Below are 26,738 nucleotides of genomic sequence, written 5' to 3' on the forward strand. Positions count from 1 at the left end.
TTAATGAGACAGGATTATTGTCGGGTGTGTCTAAATAAGGGAGCCTTGGTCACTCAGGTTAAAGTGTTGGACAGCTAATCGAAAGGTCTTTGTTTCGCAACCACAAGCAGCTCCTAAGGAGAAAGATGTGGCAGTCTGCTTCCGAAAAGGTTTATAGACTTGGAAATCCTATGGGTCACCATGAGTTGGAATTGACTCACCAGCAGTGGGTTTGGTTTTGGGTTTTGGTGTCGTAATCTCTTTAGAAATATAAAAGAGATTAAACAAGTGAGAAAAGCAGAGATGGGGGAAGATTGATGTCAAGCCACATGGAGATTTCCAAGGAACCAGGAAACAAGTTGCAAAGACAAGGACCTTTCCGCAGAGCTGACAGAAAGAGACAGCCTTCTCCTAGAGCTGGCGCCCTGAATTCCCACTTCTAGACCCCTAAACTGTGAGAAAGTGAATTTCTGTTTGGTAAAGCCATCCACTTGTGGTATTTCTGTTATAGCAGTACTAAGACAGGGTCCTTCTAGTTCTACAAGGCTAATCGTTCTGAATACAAGGCCCCTATTATGCTTTTGGGTTTTTTTTTTTGGGGGGGGGTATTATGCTCTTCTCTGGAAAATAAGAACTTGTTGACTTTATGACGTAACCCAGGAATGAAGAAAAAAACAAAACCTACTGTTAGGAACAAAAGTGCATATAGCAGGAAGCTGGCATACAGAAGCCCTCTGAGAGCACTCAGAATGTTAGCAAAATGTGGAAAATCTGACAGTCCTGTAGAGTCACAGTGTTTCTCTCCCTAACAATGAGTTTTTCTGCCCAGACTAAAATAGAGCAGTTTTTATTGTCACAAGCATATGTGTAAATATTACTGGCGTTGAGGATATAGTTGTATGGGATCACTCCTTAAACATCTTTCAGATTAATCTAAGATTAATTTGGAGATGACTGGTGGTTTCCAGCACTTCCCCATGGATACCTGTCGTCCACATCCAGAGCCTGTAGATTACACTCAGGGACTCTGGCCAGTTCCTGAATGATGTCTCGGAAACCCGCTGCAGCGGCGATATGCACACATGTCTTCCCGCTCTCATCATCATAGTTGATAATAGAAGGACCCTGGTGGTGGCTCAAGATGATGGAACACAGGATTCTGTTTCCACTCTGGAAAATAGTCAAAGAAAACCCATTATGTACAAGCCAGTGCTCTTCCCTGTCTGTGTATGTTAAGAAAAAGAAGACAAGAAAAGGAAAGGAAAATACCAAATCCATACTATTCATACCTGTCAACAAATTTCCATTTTCTCAAGTGACTGCAGAGATTTTTCTCTCCCATAAGAGCTGAGTTACCTTCCATACTTAGAGAATTAAGGATGGACTTAAATGCAGATATAACTGACTGACATCAGTATTGTGGAAGGGCCACCAAGGTAAAAATTTGCTTATTAAGTCTACTTGTTTTGTTTCCACACTTGCTGTAGAGGTTGACCAGTGAGAAATTGACAGTTACCCTCAATGTTAACGAAATGATATGCTAAATACTGACTGGCGGCATGATGATGAGACCAAAATGATGCAAATGGTCCAATTGCTATAAATTCCATGAAATTCAACTGTCAAAAGTCCTTTGTGAAAGGAGGTGGATAATGAATTGTTTTGTTGTAGTGTGCTGTCCAGTTGATTCTGACTTATAGTGACGCTATATGAGAGAGTAGAACTGCCCCATAGGGTTTCCTAGGCTGTAGTCTTTACGACACCAGATCTTTTCTTCAGCGGAACTGCTGGTGGGTTCCACATGCAGACTTTTTGGGTAGCAGCTGAGTGCTTAACCATTGTGCCACTAGGGCTCCTTTCGGATAATAAATAAGTAGCTAATAAAGAAATAAATAAAACAAGTACGAGAAGGAAGGAACTTCAGGCAGTCACCTGAATTGGATTCATTTTTCCAGGTAGGTCTATACCAATTTTTTATGTTATCTCTGAATGGAGACTATTCTACAACTCTTTCTAGTAACCTATCCCAGCCTTGTTGTTGTTAGCTGCCTCCTGTTAGCTGCCATTGAGTTGCCCTTGACACAAAGGGACTCCATGCAAAAGGAACAAAACACTGCCCAGTTCTGCACCATCCCCATTTTGGGTTGAGGGTTGGACAATTGTGCATTGGCTGAGAATCGAACTCGAGTATCTCGCATGCAAAGCGAAGAATTCTACCACTGAACCGCTGAGTCACCACTGCCTTCATTGACTCAGTCTTAAAAACAAACAAACAAAAAAATACCGCTGCCTTCCAGTAAATTCAGACTCATAGTGACCTCATAGGGCAGAGTAGAACTACCCTATAGGGTTTCCAAGGCTGTAAATCTTTATGGAAGCAGACTGCCACATCTTTCTCCAGCAGAGCCACTGGTGGTTTCAAATGGCAGCACTTTTGGTTAGCAGCCGAGTACTTTAACCACTGCACCACCAGGGCTCCTCCCCAGCCTTAAAAGCCACCAGAATTGTTCCTTGAGAGTGTCCTAAATCTCTGCAGCTTGAACGAATAAATAAATACTGTGTCTATTAAACCCATATTGCTGGTGCTAAAATGCCCTTAATTGGACTGAAAAATCAAAGAACATTGCATGAGCAGTTGCAATTAAGATGATAATAAATTTCCAATGACCAATAAAGAAAATTCTGGTTTTATATCACACAATGGAAATTCTTATCTTTCATATTTCTTCAGATATTTGTAGAAAGATTATAAAACAATCCAAATAATACATTAGCATTTTTATCTTCTCAATGAGTCCATAGAAAGACTCTGTAATCCCTGGCAAAAGGTCTTATCAGTAGAATGGATGTTCCTAGGAGGCATGAAAGGAGCAGGTAAATGAAACGGGACACACGTGCTGTCGTTCTGGGTGCTGGGAGCTGGGAGCTGGCCCACTTGTCAGGCCCAGAGACTCTGGAAAAGAGAGACTCTGAAAAGGGAGCTAAATCTTTAAAATGCTGCAGTTGTCATCTATTCTAAATGCTGTTCCACAGACATCTTATGATAAATTTTCCCTTGTAAAATTTCCTTTTGGTATCCTTCATGCTGTATTATCACAGTTTAACCTTAAGGTTGGATTTTAGAATCTCTGAACCAGTTTCAAAATTCTTCTATGGAATAGCACCAATTAATTTTCCCTTTTTCTCTTCATTTTCCTCCCCCCTTTCCAGTCCTGTTTGGATAGACAAGTTAGGCAGGAAAGCTTTTAGGATATCCCATTACTCAGCTCACCGCTTTCTCCACTATGAACCATTATACAGCGAGCCCTTGAGTGTCCATCCATTGTATCAGGGGACAACAGCTGGCCCTGGGAAGAACAAGGGCCCAGGGGCACTCCAAACTCCCCACTTTGAACCCCAGGAAGAGTCCCCAGTGGATTTTAAATTTTACAACCTCAGCCTAGTTACGGAATTTGTGGAGCCAAGGGCAAAATGAAAACGTGGAGTCTGTTGTTCAAAACGCAGGAATAAGGACTATTCCTTTCCTCTGTGGTGTCTCTCTCAACCTGTCATGGTGATTTTTATTTGCTATCTAGAAGCATAGTGGTTAAGTGCCATGGCTGCTAACCAAAAGGTCAGCAGTTCAAATCTACCAGGCGCTCCTTGGAAACTCCACAGGACAGTTCTACTCTATCCTATAAGGTTGCTATGAGTCGGACTTGACTGGATGGCAGTGGGTTTGGTTGTTTTGATTCTAGAAAGTTGCACTTCCTTGGATGTGAGGACATTCACCAGGTGAGTGCAGCTTTTGCAGGTGCCCAAAGCTCCACCTTGCAACTTGGCACATGCCCCACCTTGACCCTCCTAGTATGTGTGCCCAGGCCCTTGCCAGGGGCAGAGGACAACAGTAATTGCTTGGAGGTAGGGCAAGAACCTGTCCCAAGCAGATGGGACTGTGTTAGCTGATGCTTTAAGCCCTCAGCGCATGCTCCGTTGTCCTATCAGACTTCACTTACAAAACACAAATTCAAAGATGAAATTATTGAGAATTTCAAGATGGTGACCACAGAGCATAATATCCCAAGCGTGTGGTCACATTTGAGCATGGAATCCTCTGTGGCTACACTGGTTGCTCACCCCTAAAGGTAGTCTAGCCTACAACATTTTTCCTTCTCTTTGTCTCACCTTCCCTCTTACATCCGTTTCTTTCCTCCATCCTTCCTTTGTCAACAACAGCATAAATCACTTTGATCAATTGTTTAGTTCGACAGCCCACCTGTCATCAGAAGTCAGCTACACTGACTACATTTAGGCCCTCATGCCTGCTTTCTCAACTTTGCTACGATTCTTTCCTCTTGTTAGTGTTAGCTGCCGTTGAGTCAGCCCCCGACTCAGGGCTACTCATGTACAACAGCACAAAACACTGCCCAGTCCCGGCCATCCCCATGACTGGTAGTAGTGGATCGGACTGTTGTGATCCACAGGATTCTCACTGGCTGACTTTTGGAAATAGATCACCAGGCCTTTCTTTCTAGTCTGTCTTAATCTGGAAACTCTGCTGAAACCCGTTCAGCATCATATAACACACAGCCTCTACTGTCAAATGAGTGGTGGCTGCGCATGAAGTGCAGTGGCTGGGAATTGAACTCAGGTCTTCTATATGGAAGGCGGAGTTCTACTACTAAACTGCCAATGCCTCCTTCCTTCTCTTAAAAACACAAAACCAAACCTGTTGCTCTCAAGTCGATTCTGACTCGTAGCGAACTTCCTTTACGGAAGCAGCCTGCCACATCTTTCTCCTGTAGAGTCATTGGTGGGTTCGAAACCATCAACCTTTAGGTTTGCAGCTGAGTGCTTAACCACTGTACCACCAGGGCTCCTTTCTTTACCTTAGGTACCTTAAAAAAATATCTTGATAGAGTCTAAAATAAATTTTAAATAGTCAAGAGACACTTTTATTTTTTTAAACACTAACCATTGAGAGGAGTCCTTGGGTGGTACAAACGGTTAAAGTGCTCGACTGCCAGCTGGACGTTTGGCAGTAAACCCACTCAGAGGTACCTCAGAAGACAGGCCTGGCGATCTGCTTCCAAAAGATCACAGCCTTGAAAACCCTATGGAGCAACTCTACTCTGTACCCATGGGGTCACCATGAGTTAAAATCGGCTTAGTGGCGACTGATAAACAACAACCATTGAGAAGGAAAACAGAAGCAAGAAGACTGTCAGCTCAATGAATGTGTTTTGTTTATAGTTTCCTGAAAGAGTAAAGGATTTCAGGTTGTTGAGGTGATTCAAAGGACAAAACACCCTGTCGGGGTTCTTCCTCTGTGTGGAAGAGGGAGCACCAAGCACACAGGGAAAAATAAAATGCTGCTCCTCATACTCTCTCTTCCTCCTCCTTGCCTGACCATGGGGAGGGGGCATTCGGAGTCCCTGGGTGGTGCAAACAGTTAAGCTCTCAACTACTAGATGAAAGGTTGGTAGTTTGAACCCACCCAGAGGCACCTCAGAAGACAGGCCTAGTGATTTGCTTCCAAAGGTCACAACCTTGAAAACCCTATGGAGCAGTTCTACTCTGTACACATGGGGTCACCATGAGTTGTAATCAACTCAATGGCAACTAATAACAACAACAAATTGAAATACGGGCTACTGCCAGGACCCTGAGTTGGCCTCTTCCAGGATCTTGACCAACCTTTTGGACCTTCTCTCTCTTTTTATTTATTTTATTGTACTTTAGATGGAGGTTTACAGAGCAAACTAGTTTCTCATTAAACGGTTAGTACACATGCTGTTTTATGGCATTGGTTAACAACCCCTCGACAGGTCAACGTTCTCCCTTCTCAACCTTGGGTTCCCTATTACCAGCTTTCCTGTCTGGACCTTTTCTTGAGAGCTGGACACTACTGACAGCCTCTGTGGATAAGAGAAAATAGACCCTCTATCCTCACCGTTTTTCTCCAGAATGTCTTTTGTCCTGAATTTTCCAAATAATTCATTTGACTGGCCTCAGCTTGTAGCATTATTATTTGTATTTCCATTTCCTTTATAAGAAAGTCCTTCCAGGAATAATGGTAATAGCTACACTTCCTTAGTGAACATTCTGTGCCCAGCACCATTCTAAGCATTTCCATGTACTAACTCATTTCATCAGAGTCCCTAGATTGAGCAAATGGTTAACTGCTAACCAAAGGGTTGGCGGTTTAAACCCACCCAGAGGAATACAATCCCATGAGATAGGTACTATTATTATTCCCATTTTGTAGAGGAAAAAAGGAATTAAGTAACTTGCCCGAGGTAACAGCAAAGTGGCAGAGCCAGGATGGACAGTCTGTGTGTAGAGTCCGGTCACTTAACCACTACATCAATATTTATTTGATCCTGCACATTCCTACTGGAGGAACTAAAGTGAAAACTGTTGTTGAGACTTGCAACACTAGTAGCAGTGACATGTACTTTGTTAACTGAAATTACCTTTAGAGTTAAACATTAAGGTGTCTGCAAAGCTTCTTCTAGGAGAGTTGCCATGGTATGCCCTCGCAAGGATTTGAGAGAGCCCTAGAGAGTGCTGATTTATAAGGCAAGGCCTCTGGGTCTGTGGTCTCCTAGTAACAGTACTCACTTCTTGGCATCTGGACTGGGTGTCAGCCAAAGTAAGCTCCAGGCCTGGGAGGTCAGGAAAGAGGGTCACAGAGACCAAGCATCATTGCAAGAAAAGAGATGGGGGATGATCCCCAGGTAGGCCCTTAGGAAGAATGAAGAGTAGGTTTATTTGGCAGGAATGCCATTAAATAGGGGAAGTAACAATATTGTAGGTATTCTATTCTTATGGAGCTCTAGAATTCTAGATTGGGCTTCCAGATGAGGATTGTGGATTTTGCTTATTATTATTTTTGCTGTTGTTATATTTATTTGTTTTGTTTTTGTCCATGGAGTAATGTATAAAGTTGCCATCACATACTCTGAAAACTGTTGGTAGCTATGCCAGTCCTAGCCATTTTTTCCTTACCCCTCACGAAAGAAGTGTTGGGGAAACCAGACCCATAAGAAGCCTTGCCAAGAAGAAAGTTGAATTTATGTGTGAAAAATTTGCTACAGGCAGGCTGATAAAAAACAAAAACAAAAAACAGAATCCCAATATCTTGATTGTTGACTCCCTTTATTCCCGGTGACCTTTCAAGGAGTCTTTTTGGTGAATTTAGGACTAGTTGGGTATTTGTCAGTATGTGTTTGTAGTATTAGTAGTGTTAGTTCCAATCTCCTTCCTTCTTTTAGGTGCAGGACCTGTTCTCTTCACTTGCCCCATGATGCTGGCTACGCAGAGCAGAGGCCAGGGTTTTAGATCACACATCCCTCCTAAACGGGCTGAATGGTTTTGTGATATGAGGTGACAATACTGGCCCAACATTTCAGGTGGAGCAGACTTTTAGGTTGGAATGGAGCTGGTAGAACAGTTCTACTAGTTTACTCAGTGTGAACATTTGAAAGTTGAGGGTTCTGAGCTAACCCTGGCTTTGAGTCTGGGCCATCTTCATGGGTAGTTCCTTCAGAACCAGCCTTTCTTCTAGGCCTGGACTCCAAAGACTGCTGAACCCCAAAGGCTGGGGCCAAATCCCTTAGAGAGCAAATGGAAGATAGAAATAGAGGGAGAGGACTGAGGTGTGGTGATCTTCAGCTGCTGAACTTTTTTATTTAGGTGTACTAATGGGCCTTGGAACCCTGGTGGCACAGTGGTTAAGAGGCATGAGTGCTAACCAAAAGGTCAGCAGTTCAAATCTACCAGCCACTCCCTGGAAGCCGTATCAGACAGTTCTACTCTGTCCTGTAGGGTCACTGTGAGTTAAGGTTGACTCGACGGCAACAGGTTTTCAACGGGCCTTGGAAGACAGGTCAGGCAATCTGCTTCTGAAAGGTCAAGCCTTTGAAAACTCATTGGAGCAGGTCTACCTTGCACACATCCAGTCAACTTGAGTCAGAATTTCTTCTGACAACAACTAATAATAACAACAATAATGCTTACTATGGGTGTGAAAACTCCTTTCTTGCTGAGTTAGTACATACAAAGTGTCTGGCTTCTGCTTCTAGCTGTCTGTCAAGATCAAGGTCTGCAGGCTATCTCTGCAGTTGTTCTTGCTGAAACTAGGATTGGGGATCTTTCTACTGAAATGGAACCTGGCAAAGAGTAACTGAATAAATATTTGCTGAACAATGAACACATAAATAAACAAGTGAAATAAGCCTTATGAACTATGGCAAAGCCAAACAGAATAGAATTTTACCCATAAATATATATTTTTATTTCTTTCTCTTTTCCTCATTATCTCTTGCCTTTCACTATCTTTTATCTTCTTTCTTATATATATTCACTTGTAGGAGAGTTCCTGTTTTTCCTCATTCTCCTCCACCCCCTTGCTCTCCACAAAGGAACGTTGGGGAAGCTTATTTATGAAGACCACTTCAACTTAGGTTACCCTTCAAGGTTCTAGCTTCCTAAACAGGTCAGAGACTTTACTTCCTGGCTAATGGAAGTTGTTTTCATAAACTTGATTTTCTCTTTGTTTACTCTAGGCTTATGTGGCTTTGCAACCTTTCTCTTATCAAGCAATGCATTGGGAGTCACGTGGCCTGGGTTCCTGCAAGGGCACTGTGTGCACTTGAGGAAATGACAGCTTCCCTGTGAACTAATTTCCTCCTTGTGAACTGAAGGGTTGGACTGAATGACCTCTGTGGCCCCTTCCAGCTCTGAGACTCTTTAACCTTATGAACTGGACCCACTGGTATTCGGCATTTATACTTATCCTTCCGCATTCTGAATATATTTAGAGTTTAAATATTTTTACACAATTTAAACAGTTGACCACAGATCTTGACCACTAAAGGAGAGAGAAGGATTCATTGCCATGCCAGTCTCAGACATTAGGGACTTGAAGGTTACATTCAAGAGCTCCAAGGAGTGTGTATAAAATTTCCATAACCACATACTAAATGAGTAAAGATATAATAGTTGTTTTATATTAGTGTATTTTTTTTTCCTCTTTCTATCCTCCCTTGAAACTGTGCTGAAAGAAAAACATTCCTGAGAAAGATCACAAATAAACACATTTTCTAGTGAGCAGAGGAAGGAGCTGGTGGTGAGATTTGAGGAGCATTAGGTACTTTTCCCTTTACTGACCTGCCATGGCACCTTGAATTTCTATTATTAGAAAAACTTTCTGGAATTAAAGGCATTATGCTCCTGGAAGTCTTGGTTAAATGGAAAATGTCATTGCACAGAAAGAACCGAATTAGTCACTAACCCAGTTGGCTTGAGATGGGTGTTTATTGGGCTGAATTTAAAGAACACCTTTTTGAGGACCTAAGATTCACAAGCTCTGTTCTGAGTCTTGAGAGAAAATTAGATGCTTAGCAGCTATGTGCATCATTCATTACCCTTGAGTACACAGTCTAGAAGGAAAACAAGGGTACCCCACTAATTGTAACACAAGCTCTATAGTGAGAAAGTGCTAGATGGACAACATGGAGGAGACAATTCTGAAAGGGAGCTCAACAGAGAAGGTGACAGTTAGCTGGGCTTTGAGGAATGAGAAAGAATAAGCAGAAATTCTACAGGTAGAAGAAATGGATAATATATAGGGTGTAAGAAGAAAGAAGCATTTTTGTCCAAAGGGAAGATTGTGACCAAAGGGGAGAAAGAATGAATCTTTGTGATGTGTTGGGGGAATTGTTAATATTCCATTGTGATTAGAGCAAAGACTGCATGGCTGAAGGGAAAAGGTTAGGGGGTGGATTGAGTGGGGAGAAATTGTTAATCTAGAGCGTTTCCTTTTTACCAAAAGCAGAACCCACTGACAAATTTTGAGGCAAGGACCTCGGTGATCATAAATTTTTTAGTGTAATAGCAGCTACATTAGTATATTACTTTGTGATTCGTTGAAAGAGAACTCGGTTGTGATATAACAATAGACTGGAGAGGGGAAGAATTCAAAGCAGGAATACCAGCTACCACGACTGTTCAAGTGGCAGATGATGGAAGCTTGATCTAAGGAAGTGATGGTGGGTGTGTTAAATTGTCTCCAGTTGCCCTTTTAGGTTTATGCTCCATCATTTTACACCCTGCTGTCTATCCTTTGACATCCTACGGACTGCCTCAAATGGGATGCCTTGCCCTTTGGCTTCTGGTTGGGTTTGGCCAATGGGAGACACTGAAATGAGAAGGAAGTAGGAGGAAAGAAAGATTAGGATATTTATTCCATTTTCTCTCTTCTGGGGTGCAATTTGGTAGTGACAGTTTCTTCTACCAAAGATTATAGCTAGCCTGGAGGCCTCTCCTACAATTACACTTTTTGTAGTAAAAAGTAACAGCTCTCTCCCCATGCCCTTTTAGGCTTATATATACTAATAGCAACCTGCCGTTGCTAGTCTTGAATTGTTCTTAAACCCTGCCCACACCTATGAAAATAGCTCTTTTATTGCTCCCATTCAAGTGTCATCTGTTAGCTGCTGGGACCTTGGCCTATACAGTGAGGATAGGAAGGAGACAGAGATGAGAGATATAAAGAGGTGGAATTGAGAGTTCTTGATAGCCAACTGGATGCGAAGGGTGATAACGAAGGAGTACTCATAGACCATACTGAGGTCTTTGGCTTGGGCTACTGGGAGGATGAGAATATGAAGGGAAGGAGAGATCATGGATTCAGTTTGAACATGCTGCATTTGGAGTGTCTGTGGATAGTGTGGGGGATATTTCAGTAGAGCTGGAAATTTAGGCCCAGAGTTCAAGAGAGAGATCAAAGCTTGAGTTATTGATCTGATGATCTTCTGAGCTGGATAGTAGTTGAAGCCAAAGGAGCTGATAAAAGGATTGTTGACCAAACTTTTGCAGTGTTGAGGAAGGGAGACAAAGCACAGAGAAAGAGAGAGAGAGAGAGGAGGCTGTGTAGACTCCTGATTAGTTGGTGTCATCACAGACAGGCAAGAACTCACCCCTACCAGACTGGGATTCCGAATAGGGAGATTGTGCTGTGGACAGGGGCTTTGCTCAATGTTGGAGGCCCAGGGATAGCAGAGCAGTGAGATTTCTTATTAGGATGGGATAGGGTGAAAGGGGATGGTGGGTGCATTGGAGAGGACCACCAGGTACCAATGGATCTGAGAAATGGGACCCAAAGTCAAACTCAGTTTATTTTAGAAACCCGATATTGCTTTGGTTATCTGGGTCAGATATAGAAGTTTTGTTATTTCAAAATTCTATAGACTTAAATGCAGTCTCATCGTGTGGTCCAAGAGCAAATCAGAGTGTTCAATAAAAGGAATAAATGACAATGGAAAATAGACCATTTATGCAAAAAAAAAAACAAAAAACCTTTAAAAGGAGCACAAAGCTGGTCCTGTGTTATACATGAACAAGAAGACTAAAGAAGGCAACTATAATAATATTTTCAACTAATATTTGGAATTACCCTTAGTCTTCTTTGCAGTGTAAAGGGCAGAATACACTATGTCTGAGTTTTACTGCTAAACTGCAAGGAAGGGAGAGAGTGCAGTATTCCTCCAGAGCCATGATTCTTAATCTTTTGGGGTCGTAACCGATCCTCACTGAGTAATTAAGAAAGATGTGGACTTCTTCCCCACAAAAATGTTGCAGACACACACACACTATTGCATGTGATTATAGCGGTTCTAGAAGGGACCTGTCTTGTTAATCTTTGTGCCCTCAGTGTCACGTAGTAGGTGTTCAAGAAATATTTAAGTCATTGAGTAAATAAATAAGTAAGGCATTACGCTTACAAAAAATCACGGTCAATACGCGGACATCTTAAGTAGGAGTAGGTAAGGTATTACCTATTGCTGTCAAGTTGATTCCGACTCATAGCGACCGTATAGAAAGAGTATAACTGACCCATAGAATTTCCAAGGCTATAAATCTTTACGGAAGCAGACTGTTGTATCTTTCTCCTGCAGAGCGGCTAGTAAATGGGTTCAAACCCCTGACCTTTTAGTTAGCAGCCAAGCTCTTAATTACTGCCCCACCAGGACTCCTCTAGATAAGGTATTGTTGTTAGGTACTGTCGAGTTGGTTCTGACTCATAGTGACCCTATTTACAACAGAATGAAACACTGCCTGGCCCTGAACCATGCCCAAAATTGTGGTTATGCTTGATTGAGCCCATTGTTGCAGCCACTGTGTCAATCCATCTCGTTGAGGGTCTTCCTCTCTTTTGCTGACCCTGTAGTTTGCCAAGCATGATGTCCTTCTCCAGGGACTGATCTCCCCTGACAACATGTCCAAAGTATGCAAGATGCATTCTTGAGAGCCTTGCTTCTAAGTAGCATTCTGGTTGTACTTCCTCCAAGACAGATTTGTTTGTTCTTTTGGCAGTCCATGGTATAGTCAATAGTCTTCGCCAATATCACAATTCAAAGGTGTCAATTTTTCTTCGATTTTCCTTATTCATTGTCCAGCTTTTGTACCCCTGGGGGGTGATTGAAAACACCATGGCTTGAGTCAGGCCAACATCAGTCCTCAAGATGACGTCTTTGCTTTTCAACACTTAAAAAAGATCCCTTGCAGCCTATTTGCCCAATGCAATGCGTGTTTTGATTTCTTGACTGCTGCTTCCATGGGTATTGATTGTGGATCCTTGATAACCTCAATCTTTTCTCCATTTATCATGATGTTGCTTATTGGTCCATTTGTGAGCGTTTTTGTTTTCTTTATGTTGGGGTGTAATCCATGCTGAAGACTATGGTCTTTGATCTTCTTCAGTAAGTGCTTCAACTCCTCTTCACTTTCAGCAAGCAAGGTTGTGTCATATGTGTGTCGCAGGTTATTAATGAGTCTTCCTCCAATCCTGATGCCCTGTTCTTCATATAGTCCAGCTTCTCAGATTATTTGCTCAGTATACAGATTGAAGAGGTATGGTGAAAGGATACAACCCTGACACATACCTTTCCTGACTTTAAACCATGCAGTATCACCTTGTTCTGTCCAAACAACTGTCTCTTGATCTACGTACAGGTTCCTCATGAGCACAATTAAGTGTTCTGGAATTCCTATTTTTCACAATTTTATACATGTGTTAGGAATTAGCATCCATTAACGGGAATTTGGAGCCCAGGTGGCACAGTGATTTAGAGCATGGCTGCTAATCAAAAGATCAGTAGTTCAAAGCTACCAGCCACTGCTTGGAAACACTATGGGGAAGTTCTACTCTGTCCTATAGAGTCAATATAAGTCAGAATTGACTCAACAGGGTTTAGTTTTGGGAATGTGAATTCATTTATCATAGTGGCTCTCAATCCTAGCTATTCAGTACAATCTCCGGAGAGGAGGAGGAACTTTAAAAAATACTGATGCCTGGGCCCCATTCAGACCAAATGAATCAGAATCTAAGGGTGTAGACCCTGGGAATCAGTATAGTTTAAAAGCTCTAATGTGATTCCAATGCGTAGACAGGGTTGAGAATCATTGTAGCCAGCTAAAACCTGTATGACTTCTTAGGGAGAAAGAATATGAAGACATGGTATTACGGATTGAATTGTGTTCCTCCCAAAAAATGTTTGTCAGCTTGGCTAGTCCATGATTCCCAGCATTGTGTGGCTGTCCACTGTCTTAGTCATCTAGTGTTGCTGTAACAGAAATACCACGAGTGGATGATTTTAACAAACAAAAATTTATTCAAATTCAAACAGAATTTAGTCCAAATTCAGGGTGTCAGCTCCAGGGGAAGACTTTCTCTGTTGGCTCTGGAGGAAGATCCTTGCCATCAGTCCTCCCCTGAACTAGGAACTTCTCTGCACAGGAACCTCAGGTCCAAAGGATGCTGCTTTCTTGGTGGTATGAGCTCCCTATATCGCTCTGCTTGCTTCTCTCTTTTATATCTTCAAAAGAGATTGGCTTAAAACACAATCTAATCTTGTAGATCTCATGAATATAACTGCCAATAATCCATCTCATTAACATCATAGTGATAGGATTAACAACACATACGAAAATCATATCAGATGACAAAATGGTGGACAATCACATAATAGTGGGCATCATGGCATAGCCAAATTGACAGATATTTTGGTAGGACACAATTCAATCAATGACATCCACCATTTTGTCATCAGTTGTGATTTTTCCTATATGTTGTAAATCCTACCTCTATGATGTTAATGAAGTGGAATTATTGGCAGTTATGTTAATGAGGCAAGACTCAATCTACAAGATTAGGTTGTGTCTTAAACCAATCTCTTTTGAGATATAAAAGAAGCAAGCAGAGAGACATGGGGACCTCATACCACTGAGGAAGTAGAGGTGGGAGCACCCATTCTTTGGACCTGGGGTCCTGCGCTGAGAAGTTCCTAGAGTAAGGGAAGATTGATGACAAGACCTTTCCCCCACAGCTGACAGAGAGAGAAAGCCCTGTCATGGAGCTGGCACCCTGAATTCAGACTTCTAGCCTCCTAGACGGTGAAAGAATAAATTTATCTTTAACAAAATCATCCACTTGCGGTATTTCTGTTATAGTGGCACTAGATAACTAAGATACATGGTATGATAGCTAAGTTTTCATGGAGGAAATCAGGAACCATAATCAAAATGTGTAATCTCTTCCGATTACACAGCCTACTAAGCAGCACTTTCACATGAATGGTGCCATTCAAACCTCAAAGATTCACTGATAGTTAAGCCAAGCAAGTATTAATGACTTTCCTCAGATCAAACCCAGATCTTTCATTGCAAATTCAGAGTTTCTGAGTTTGGTATGTTCTTCTTATGACTTTACCAAAATGCCTCTTGGAGGGAGGATAAGAACAGGGAGTTCCCACCCTTGGAGAGCCCAACTCAGAAGGTCTGGAGTGGGGTCTGGGAAATCTGTAGTTGTACAAGCATTGCCAGTAACTCTGTTACAAGGCCAGGCTTGGAACCTTTGGCCTACAGCACTAGCTCTAGATTAAGGGTGTGATGGAGAAAGGGGGAGCAGAGAAGACATGTCAGTCAGAATTACCTAGGGAGAGTTTTCAGAATACACCCACATTGGCCTCTCCCAGATGTATGGACTCGGAATGCAGCACTGATGAAGGTAATTATACAATAAAGCCTTGACTCTGATGCTACCCTCACCTCAGCAGGGAACCAAGACACATGGGGCTCTTCTTGGGAGTCCAGCTAGGTTGTACTGGGGATGCTGCTATAGTAGTGACCTCTGACCAACCAGAGGGTAGCAACAGGGGACTGGGCCTGCACAGAGATTTGCAGTGATGGGGGCAGGGAAGGTGATTACGTAGGGTGTTCAGGACAGGTTGAGACAGCAAAAACAAGATTTGCCCAGGGCTGGCCCTGGTAAAGAGTAGCTGAAGCCAAAGTTGAAGGGACAAAAACAGAGCAGTTTCCAAATGGCTTCTGTTTTCCCCTCACATTAGACACATGTGTCAACCCTGAAAGTCCCAGGTGCCTGCCTCTGCTGTGCTTGGCACGTGAAAACACTTGAGCAAAACCACTGTCAACATGGGCAGAAACTACTCCCCCCAGGAGCTTGGCAGCAGTTCAGAAAGGACGTCTCTGCTGGGCTGATGAAATAAACGGTGGTCATGCCTATGCTAAAGCCATCCAAAGGAAGAGTGGGCCAGTGTGTTTGTTGAAAAGATGCACACCACTGCTCTCCCCTGAAGAAAGGAGTAGATAACTTTTAGTTAATAATTCCCCTTGTAAATAGAAAGCACTTCAATGCATGGTAGCTACTATCATTCTTTGACCTTATTCTAAGTTTTACCCTCTTTGGACTATCGATTTCTTGGGGTTATTCTGATTTCTTAGGTTGTGTATACTGACATAGACTCCCTTCTGTAACAGGGTTGTAGGATAACAAGCCACTATTTTCATTTTTCAGCACAGAATTCAGGATCAGCTGCACTGGCCCTGCTTTGGAGGATTTGGAAGGAAGGAGAGGGTCACAGTCCAGAGACTTTGAAGGGATTTTCCCAGTGATTCTTAGAAGATTTGTCCTGGGACACTGTGAGCCAGTAGCAAACATTATAATGGAGAAAGAGCAAGAGCGAGAGTGAGAGGGGTGTGTGTGTGTGTGTGTGTGTGTGTGTGTGTGTAAGAGCCAGCGAGGCAGGCTTCACCTGATATTCTAGAACTACTCCTCTCTGTATCTTGACAGGATTTCTTTTCTACAAGTCCTCCAAAGTGCAGGCTTGCTGTTGCCCCATCAGGATATGAAAGAGGGGAAGAAGGGCAGAGTGAATCTTACTTGCTCTCTCATACTTAAAATTTCCAAATCAAAGCCTTGTACTTTGATAATTTCATCCTTCATGCCTTACATAACTCGGAGAATTGTTAACACTGCTTTACACCATTTAATCTGGTCAGTTTCTCACCTGGACTGCCCAGTGGAGAGCTGTTTTAAAGTCTTTATCCACAAGGGTGGGGTCTGCCCCCTTCTTCAGCAGCATTTGGGTGTGTTGAGGCTGGTTGTGGAAAGCTGCCCAGTGGAGTGGTGTCATTCCCTACAAAACCACAATTGGAGAGAGCAGAGATGAGCACAGGCTATCAGGAAGGAAACAAGGTCACAACTTGCTCACATCTGGGGCCATCACCAGATAGCTGCTGCTCCTTAGTTTGTTTGTTCATTCATTCATTCAACAGATATTTATTAAGCTTCTGCTTTTTTCAAAGCCTGTAGGTGTTAAGAGCTCTGGTGGTACAGTGGTTAAGAGTTTAGGCTGCTAACCAAAAGTTTGGCAGTTTGAATCCACCAGCTACTCCTTGGAAACCCCATAGGGCAGTTCTATTCTGTCCTATAGGGTCGCTATGAGTAAGAATGCACTGGAAGGCAATGGTTTAAAAAATTTTTTTAAATAGGTATTGAGGATACAATAGTGAATAAGATAAACAAGATCCTTGCCTCATATTCTAGTAGAGGCAGTTAATAAATGCATAGGAATGAGCCAAATGATTTTGCAGATTGATAAATGCTGTGAAGGACTCCTGCAGGGTGCTATGATAGAGAGTAACTACAGGGCAGGGGGCTGCTCTAGATAGGCTTCTGTGATAAGAGCTGAAGAAAAAGTGTTCTAGGCAGGGCTAGAAATGGTTCAGTCAATGCCGATGAAGTGAAACCAAAACAGACTTGAATTTTTAAAATTTGGGTGATCTGGAATCATAATCAGAATGGGAAGAATTATGGGTTGAAGCCCTGGAATGGGAGATTTGGAAGAGATGTAGTGAGCACCTTCAGGAGCCTGATGCATGAGACTGGATTATTGCCAGGACTGAGGAGAGTGACACACATTCAAAGCAGCACAGATGGCCACCATCTTTGAGGGGGCACCCTTGTTTCTGACTTTGCACAAAATCTGACGGGGAAGAGATTTGGTTGCTACGTAATGTGGATGAAGCCCTTGTTTTTCAAGAGGCAGATTAAGTTTCCTGCAGGGCTTTGACCTGTAATTTTTCCCATTCTGGTTGTGGTCCTGGTTCAGCCAAATTAAAAAAATTCAAGTCTGTTCTGGTTTTATGTGCCCGGCCATGATTGGACCAGGAAGAACCAGTTGGAATTCCTGGTTCCAGGCAAAGGGAACAGCAATTACCAGTCATGAAGGCATGGAAAGGTATGTCCAAGGAAGGCACCTGTGACTGGGATCACACTAAAATGTAACCTCCCTCCACGAGGGCAGGGACTTCGTTTTACCACTGTATCCCCAGCTTCTAGAACAGAAGATAGGTAAATAGCTGTTGAATGAATAAATGAATGAAATGGGAGAGGAAAAGAGGAATATGAGGGGAAGAGTGAGAGAGAGAGAGGCAGAGGTTGATCCCAGGAGTATGGGATGGGAAAACCAACCCTGTTTAAGGCCAGTCAAGCCAATCAAACCCATGGCTGTCAAGTCAATTTCAGCTCGTAGTGACCCCATGTGACAGGGCAGAGCTGCCCCATACAGTGGCATAGAGAACTGCTTCTTTACAGAAGCAGACTGCCACGCATTTCTCCCGTGGAGTGATTGGTGTGTTCAAACCACTGGCCTTTCGATTAGCAGCTGAGTGCTTAATCACTGCACCACCAGGACTTCTTCTCTATAGGCATTTGGGTTTTATCCTAAATTCAACAAAATGCTGAAGGATTTAAAGCTGACATGATCCGATTTACATTGTTTAAAAGAAATAACTCCATGGCAGCTTGGAGAACAGATCTGAATGACTCCGCACTGGTGACTCCCCACTTCTTTCAGGGCTTAAGGTCACACACCTTAGGCAAAATTTAATGATAAAATGGAAAAAGGTGATCCAAGAGATGGGCTCTCTTCCTTGCCCAGTCCTCTCAATTACAGGAAGTATATCTAAGTTGACTGCTGCTTAAGATGCCTCGTAAAGATCTGTAGTCTGTTGGAGACAAACAGTGTGGGCAGCTTTATGTTATCCCTGCAGATAACATAAAGATAGGCATCACTAAACTGGCCTTCCTTATTTTATCCAAGATGAGCTAAGTGAAGGAGATAGGCCTCAGCCTAGTTGGGAATGCAGTGATAAAAGTTCAGAGCTAATATTTATTGAGGCTGAGACTTCTGTGAGTTCCAATATGTATTCTCATTTAATCCTCCAAACGACCTTCTGGATTAAGTACTGTGGAGAAGCCTGCTCTGTGTCCATCAAAGTCCATTTCCTCTTCCTCCAGAGCACACAGCAAGACTACATTCCCAGCCTCCGTGCAGTTAGGTGTGGCGACATGACTGAGTTCTGACCACTGACATGTGGACGGAAAGGATGGAAGCCACAGGCAGAGAGGCCTGGTCTATAAAACAAAACCCCTCCTGTCTGTCCCTCCTCCATGCCTTTTTTCCTTCCTCATTTGTCAGCTGAATGCAGAGGAGGACAAGGCTGTAGAAGATGCTGGAACCATGTGATTGAAACAACCTGGGTTCCTGATTAGTGAGGCAGAAGAGGACCACTCCGCCAGTCAGTTTTGCATTATCATACTAGTGAGAAATAAGCTTTCATTATGTCAGGCCACTGAGATTTTGAGTTGTTTAATATAGCAGTTAGCCAGGTCTCCATCTTATAGAAAAGGAAGCTGAGTTCTAGAAAAGTTCCCAAGGCTATAAATGAGCACAGAACTGAATCTAGGGTTTGAGGTTTGTGTGGCATTTGGATTTTGTCAAGTGAGACTGAGATTTAAATGTTAAATTCCCTTTGACCAATTCCGTATTTTAAACCATTTAATTAAGGTCTGTTTTCAAGCTTCAAGTTTCAAATGCTATATAACGCCAAACCTCCTGAGATACTTTTAGAGGATATTTCAAGAAATTGGCCACATACGGAAAGGAATGTGGGTCAAAAAGGAGTGGAACTTTTTGTTCTTATCCGGATAGCTGAATATTTACTTGGGATTCAGAATAGCTCAGTGTATTTCAATAGGTCCTTTTCCTTTTTTAATTTGGCCCACTGGGTTAGAAATCTGAACTCAAGGGAAGTAGATTCATTTTACTATTAATGAATTAACTTTTTCCCACGTTTGAATCCATTTGCTTCAGAGTCATTGACTTTATCAAGAAACGCCACCAGTATTCAGGGTTAACAACACTAAGTCAATGTTGAAGCCACTGGAGTCTAAGCTTCATGAGGGCAGGGCTCTTGTCTGCCTGTCTCAATCCCTAGAGCCTAGACAAGGGCCAGGCACATTGTAGATGCTAAGTAAACATATATTGAATTAACATATATTTATTAACTGAATAAATAAATGACTTCTTACTTTTTTTTTTTTTTTTTAATAAAACTTGACTGCTTTTTGAAATCACACACAAGGAGGAAAAGCAGAACGTGACTTTTCCTTTATAGAGAATGAACTTCTCTGATAGGATCATTGTTACCAACTCATCAATTGAAACCTATTAGAATTTTTGACAAGTGCTCCAAATTATCTTGTCTTTTGTACTTCTGTCAAAAGGAGAGGTAGATAGCAGGAGATACTCTCTAGGAATGTGAGATATTCAGTGTGAAAATGTGGCTGTGAAATTAAACTGCGGTTATGTAATGTTAATTCTTATCTCCTAAACACAGTTGCTAGGCTTCAAGAATTTTTCTCTTAAAAATAAAACGGCCCCTCCCCCCCACACACACACATGCACACGCACACGCACACGCACACGCACACGCACACTCACACACACACACACAAATCTAACTTCTGCATATTTTGGCAAAGGAGTAGGGCAGGGAGATGCATTAACATTTTTTTTATGAACCTACCTGGTGCCAAGAGCTTTATATATGTTATCTCATTGAATCTTTACAGCAGTCCTCAGGGGTAGGTATTTTAAGGCTCCTTTTACAGGTGAGGAAACTGAAACAAGGGCAAGTTAAGTAACTTGCCTAAGGCCATTCATTGACTAAATATGAGTCCAAGTCTCTAACTTTGGAGAAAAATGCTCTATCCATATTGTTATACTTGTAGACTTTCATTTTGAGAATTAACTCGAATGCTGGAAAAATCTTTTCTTTGTGATTCAGGGTTTTCTCACTTCCTAGAATGACTATTCTCACAATCGTAAGGGTTGCCATCGTATGTTATTATTTCTTTCATTTGGCATCGCTTCTAGGCTCTTCCTAAAAGTGCAGCTGGCAAATACTTATTTTTGTAAGGTATTGAATTATACATACATTGTCCTCCTGTCCCACTCCTCTTCCCCTGGAATCTGGGAGCACTACTAGAAATAACTGACTGTCCTCTAAATGGCCCCAAATAAAGCTCTGAATTAGTTCTCAAAAGAATTTCATAATATAAACAGGTTGCCAACCTTCACTCAAGTCAGAGGAAATTTCCTGTTGCTATTTTTTTCAATTGGGCTAATGAGAAATAAAAACAAATCCTCTTACAGTTAGTAATATGAAAACCAAAACTTTTGAAGTCAGCTGAAGTTCAGCTCTTGTGTATTGCATGATACACTTTATTTGGAAACTTTTTCTTACAACTGCCTCTTTCTCCTTCCTTCAGCTTCTGTTGAGCTGCAGGCATTGCAGTAGTTCTGTTTTGCTGAGATTCTGATGACTATTTAAGGGACATTCTTCAAGCTTGGAAACTGACATCTGTCCTGAGCAGTGACAGAGATCACTACTAAGCTGTGATGCACTTAAACAGAGGGGCTGGGGGCATATTCATCATGGTATGCCCCACTGTGCTGAGCATACATACTAAGGGCTCCAGAAATATTCACTGGATGAATTAATTAGTGAATTGAAAATTATCAAGAATGCCTTGGACTCAGGGAGTATAGCATATCAGAGTCTGTTGGGTGAAAGACAATTATACCTGAACTGTGAAGACCTTTCTTACCAGCTGTTTCCTTATAGTTCGTTGAAGACTCAACTGGGCCTTCAAAGCATCTAAGGACTACAAGCCACCTGAAGACATGTTGCAACAAATACCTACATGGCCCTGGTGACAGGAGAGTTCCACTTTTATGGACTGAATCATGCTCCCCGTAAATATGTGTAAGAACCCTATGTTATTTCTTTCCTAGACTCTAAACCTGTGGATATAATCCTGTTTGGAAATAGAGTTTTCTTTGCTATATTAATTAGATCATACTCAAGAAGGGTGAGTTCTAAATCTAATCACTTCTGAGTTATTTTTAGAGAGCAGATTAGATACAGAGATACCACATACAAGGGAAAACAGAAGACGTGCGGATTGTCTACAAGCAAAGGAACCAAGGATCACCTGGTGCTCCGACAAAGAAGGAATTGACACAGCTGAGATCTTGATTTGTATTTTTAGCTTCCAGAACTGTGAGAAAAAAAAGTTTCTGTTTTTTAAAGCCACCCACTTGTGGTACCTGTGTTACAGCAGCACTAGGTAACTAAGACATCTACTTTTTGGAAAAGCAAAAAATATTGGCCCAAAGAGTAAAGAGTAACTCACATTCAGCCAAGAAAATAAGATCTCCAAAAGATTTTGAAGGGAAATGTTAAGTTTTAGGTAACTTTGGATCCATTTTGAGTTTGCTAACAGAGTTAAATCTATGTGGTAACTGCTGGGTGCACAGTAGGGTTGCTTTGGAACAGCACCCTTCTGCAGATGAGTAATTCTGCGCCTTGAGCCTGTGCCACCACAATTTCAGTTAAAGGCTTACCAGTCTCATGAGCTTCTCAGAACTTTTTTTTTTTTTCCCCCAAAACCCCCTGTAGCTTTTGTGTTTTCTGAAGCAGAAATCTGATTTAGTGCTTAGCAGGTTTCATGTTTCAGAACTGTTTTTTTAGAATGGCTCCAGCCGATACTGGAAGACACAAAGGAAGAAATGTTGGCTTGGTGCATCCATCGCCTTGGTGAAGTGGGGGCTAGAATTTTAGCAGGTGGCTGAGAAACCAGCAAAACAATTCTAGATAAGAGGTTCACAGGAGTCCAGCTTGGGTCTTGTTGATTTTTTAAGACTCACATACTATTCATTCCCCAACCGCATAGGTCCACCTGGGTAAAAGTTATAGATGGTCTGCCCTAGACAAAAAATTGGAACAAGTGATGTACTTTAAGAGATTTTTAAAAGAGTGGGTGGTGTCAGAAGTGTAGTCGTTCAGCTGTGTTCTTTTATTTTTATTTGAGAAAAAACTTTATAGTCATTGATCAGAAAAATTGGTAAATTAATTCATTGTCTTTGTTTTGGAGTTTCTAATCTGGTTAGATAAACAGTACACATCACACGGCCAAAAATTATAATCATAGACCAAAAATAATCTAAGGTTGGATTTTAGGGCAACGAGAATAATTACTACTAATAATTATACCTTTAAAAGCTCCCACTTTCTCCCTATAATAATTATCAAAATAATGTATTTGACATAAAAAAATAAAATTCTTGGGAATGGAGGTTTTCATAATTTGAATGAAACACAAGTACAAGGAAAGAAATAAAATGAACTTGGGTCATAGGAGTACAGAAGCGCATTCTAACAAGAACAAGCTTATAAAACAAAGTCTTTAGAACAGGGGCCTAAGTTGTTATAATATTTCTTTTTTTTTTTTTTTTAAAACAAAACAGAACGTCTATACTCTTCACTAAATGGCAAGCTCTGTTAGAGCAGGGACCAAGCCTGCAGGAGACATGGATGGTGCTTAATAAATATCTGTTGAATGAAGAAAATGTTTTGTTTTGTTTCCAAGTAGATCACCTTAAAAGGTTATATTCCACTCAGGCTGCTGTTGCTCAAAATGTTTTTGGAAGATTTGTTTCAAAATTACCTCTACAGCAGGGGTTCTTTTCCATGGATGAGACTTATGTGTTATGTGTACTTGGCTCGGAGAAATAAATTACATCCGTATGTTCTCTGTCTTCTAACTGAAATTTAGCATCTTCTTCAATTACGAAAATAGAGGACAACTCACATCAGTACTAGTGGTACCTATGACTTTGCTACCAATATAAATCACAGATATATTCATATCACATTAGTGATTGCAGTGGGTGGGTTAGTTATTGCAAAATCTCAAAATACTGTTTACATGTATGACTACTTCAGAACTACAGTAGTTATTGGACCTAACACTAAATCTTCTTATTTAATGAACTAAAAAACAAACAAACAAAAAAAACCTTGTATACAGTATTACTATATGACAAATTTGTTTTTAAAAGATATTTTGGTAACTATATTTCCATATAATTGCTTTTTTTGGTAGTCCTATGTATTTTACTTCATGTAATCTCAAGCATTATTCTGAGAAGGGGTCCATAGACTTCACCAGCATGCTAAAGGTGCCCATGTCACAAAAAAGGATAAGGACAACTGCTCTATAGTCTACAATATATTTTCTGAGGATCCTAAGTGGTACGAAATCTTATTTTTTGAGAGTAGATTTTGAAAATAACTAAAAATCACCTGGAGCCAAATCTGGTGAATAAAGTGGGTAATTGAGCTGAGCCAACAAAACAAAGGCCATAAAATTATATTGTTTTTTCTTGAATTTAATTTAACATCTTCATCTGAGCTTCTGCTATGTGCAAGTTACTGAGCAAGAGTCTAGGATCGATCCCTAGATGAAAAAGACATGGCCTGCTTCTACAAAATTATGGGGAGGAGGTAGGAGGTGAAGAGGTGAGGGTTCTTTAGTAGAGACCTTACTTCATTCCAAGGTATTAATTAAAAAAAAATTCTGGTACATTTAAAATTTTTCTTTTATTATTTTACCTTTTGCTAACTGTAAAGTAAGAATATTTCTAGAGTCAGAGATTATTTCTTTTGATCTTGCCTTTACAGTGCGTAATCTTAGCTCCTGGTTATGTTTTAGGAATGTGGTAAGTGGAATTAGTACTAAGAACTGGGTCCAAAAGTTCACATCTGTTTTTGGAACTTGGATTTATTTTCTCAAAAGTGCTGTTATACTTGAAGTTTGTATTGTCAAATAGCTCATAAAAACTACTTATATTAAAACATGCTTTTAATATAGAATGAAAATATATCCTAAATGCCATGCATAAGTGTGCTTCTCTGGAAAAATGCACAGGGTGCTCGTTGGTCAAAGCTAAAATGAGAGATCAGATTCCAGGAGTTCAGCAATTTGTTAACTCTCTGTTATGAGTCGGAATCGGCTCTACAGCAGCAGGTTTGGTTTTTGTTTTTTGTAGTTATAATGTCTCAGTGATTCTCCTAAGGTCCTGATTTAAAGAACAGAAGTGCAAAGGGCAATCTGACCCATCTGGCCTTTCCTACAGTGTTAAAGCCTGCAGTGTGGATAGCTTCAAAATAAGTCACATTATAATTAAACAATATGGTTAATGAGATAGGAAAAAACAAGATCATTGCAACAGAACAGAAAGTTTAGAAATGGATCCAAATTAAAAGAAGAAATCTTGTAACAAGCTTAAAGAAAATATAGCATAATATAACTAAGTCCTTGAGGGGTAGGGAGAGCTTTCTTTAAAAAGATACCAAAGGCAAAACAGTAGCATACAAGAATGATCATTTTCATTATATCATATTTTTAAATTTCTATACAAAAAAAGACACTGCAAGAGTTAATTTTATGTGCCAAATTGGCTGGACTGTGGTGCCTTTTATTTGGTTAAACACTAGCCAACTGTTGCAATGAAGATAGATGCAAGTGATTCACATTTAAATCAGTTGACCTTAAGCAAAGCAGAATGTCCTCCATAACGTGGGCAGGCCTTATCTCATCAGTTGAGGTCCTTAAAAACAAAAAAACTAAGGTTTCTCAAGAGAGAAGTATTCTACCCAGGGACTATAAATAGACATCCTGCCAGGATTTCCAGCCTGCTGGCCTGTGGACACAACCTCTCTTTTTCCATGTATATATATGGCTATCAATATCAGTATCTATGTAGGTCTCTGTATCTATCTATCTACCATCCATCTATCTATATCTATCTATCTGTCTGTCTATCTATCATCTATCTATCTCTTGTTGGTTCTGTTTTTCTGGAGAACACTAACACAGATTTTGATACCAAAAGTGGTTTTAGAGGAACAATCTTAAATATGTGTTTTCTGAATTGGTTCTGAGGTTTCTGAAATTAGTTTTTAAATTAGATTTAAAGGCACTAATGACTCTATTTCTAGTACTAAAAGAGGGCAGTAATAGTCCATGGTGTGATGTGGCAATAGAGATATGCAAAATATCACCGTTGGATACTCCTAATGAGATACTTATAAGAGACAAGGTTCTGGGTGACCATGTATCTGATACCTTAGAACATTTTTGTCAAACTGACGAGTATAATGACATTGTCTGGTTGCTACTGATCTCACTGGATAATGTAGGGGAAAAAAAGATGAACTCGGTGCTTCAAATTCCCGCTCAAGTGCCACATAAATGACCTGAAAGTTTCTATAAAAAAAAAAAAAAATTTTTTTTTTTTCTATACATGCCTTTAAAGAAAACTATGTTCTATAGCCACAGAACTAACATTGCTGAAAACCAAACCCAGGGTCTCATCCTATATGTGGCTGAATTATAATACAAATTGAATTCACAACCTCACAGGTGTATAGTATTAAAATGAGGGTATTGAGTGGGAAGGATGGGATCCTGCAAATTGGAATGGGGACATATGGGCAGATCCTGATGAAGCTGGCAACATGAAGCCTGTGAATTCTGCTAAATCTTCTTTGCCATCAGTAGCAGCTCTTTCATCCCTGCCTGAGGAGGTTAACCCTGGTTTGCCTGAGGAAGCTGTTATGGCCTCCTTTGAGGTATTTGCCTTGCAAGACAATGCTATTCTCCTCAGGACCTAGCACCATCAGCCCTCTTTGCTTCTAGACCTATAACTAGGTTTATACTAACGATGATAAAAAAAATTTACATTGGATGAAAAATACAGGCAGGCATTAGCAATTGGGTTCAAATGGGCTTCGGACATTCTGTGACATGAATCAAAGGGGAAGCAGCAGCATTGGGTAGGAAGTTTATTTTTTTGAGAGCCCTTGTTCTTCTGGGCCTACTTTCTGAGCTTAAAACCCAATTGATCAGAATGTTGGTGTAATAGCAGAAGGAATCTTGAAGAGATCACTTTTGCATGAAAGAGAACCGTGGACTTTTCCAATATTTACCTCATTATCTGAAAAGTTTTATAATTATCACTGTTTGAAAGATTTGTCTACTTTCATTGTTTCCACCAGCCAGGGACCTTGTTAGGTGGGGAAAAAATAAGGAACTCTCTTTGTTCAAGAGTATTAGTTCAGCTGAGGGGTGGATGGATTCAGATATTTATAAGCAGAATTCAGCTTAGGTTATGAATGACTGAATTTGCCACCTTTCCAATAAGACTAAGTTTAGGGGT

At 41.0% G+C, this 26,738-nt stretch overlaps 1 protein-coding gene across 1 annotated transcript in view; it reads right to left on the reverse strand.

The window, feature by feature from the left end:
* Nucleotides 1-26,738, reverse strand: part of ANKRD55 (ankyrin repeat domain 55) — an 81,490-nt gene that overhangs the window by 21,093 nt on the left and 33,659 nt on the right. The window contains exons 5-6 of the mRNA XM_010588147.2: nt 16,332-16,460; nt 965-1,149 (exon numbers count right to left, since the gene is read on the reverse strand). Of these exons, the coding sequence (XP_010586449.2) occupies nt 965-1,149; nt 16,332-16,460 (314 nt within the window). The remainder of the gene's footprint in view (nt 1-964; nt 1,150-16,331; nt 16,461-26,738) is intronic.

The sequence above is a fragment of the Loxodonta africana genome, chromosome 2 (assembly GCF_030014295.1).
Source record: "Loxodonta africana isolate mLoxAfr1 chromosome 2, mLoxAfr1.hap2, whole genome shotgun sequence".
Lineage (NCBI taxonomy): Eukaryota > Metazoa > Chordata > Mammalia > Proboscidea > Elephantidae > Loxodonta > Loxodonta africana.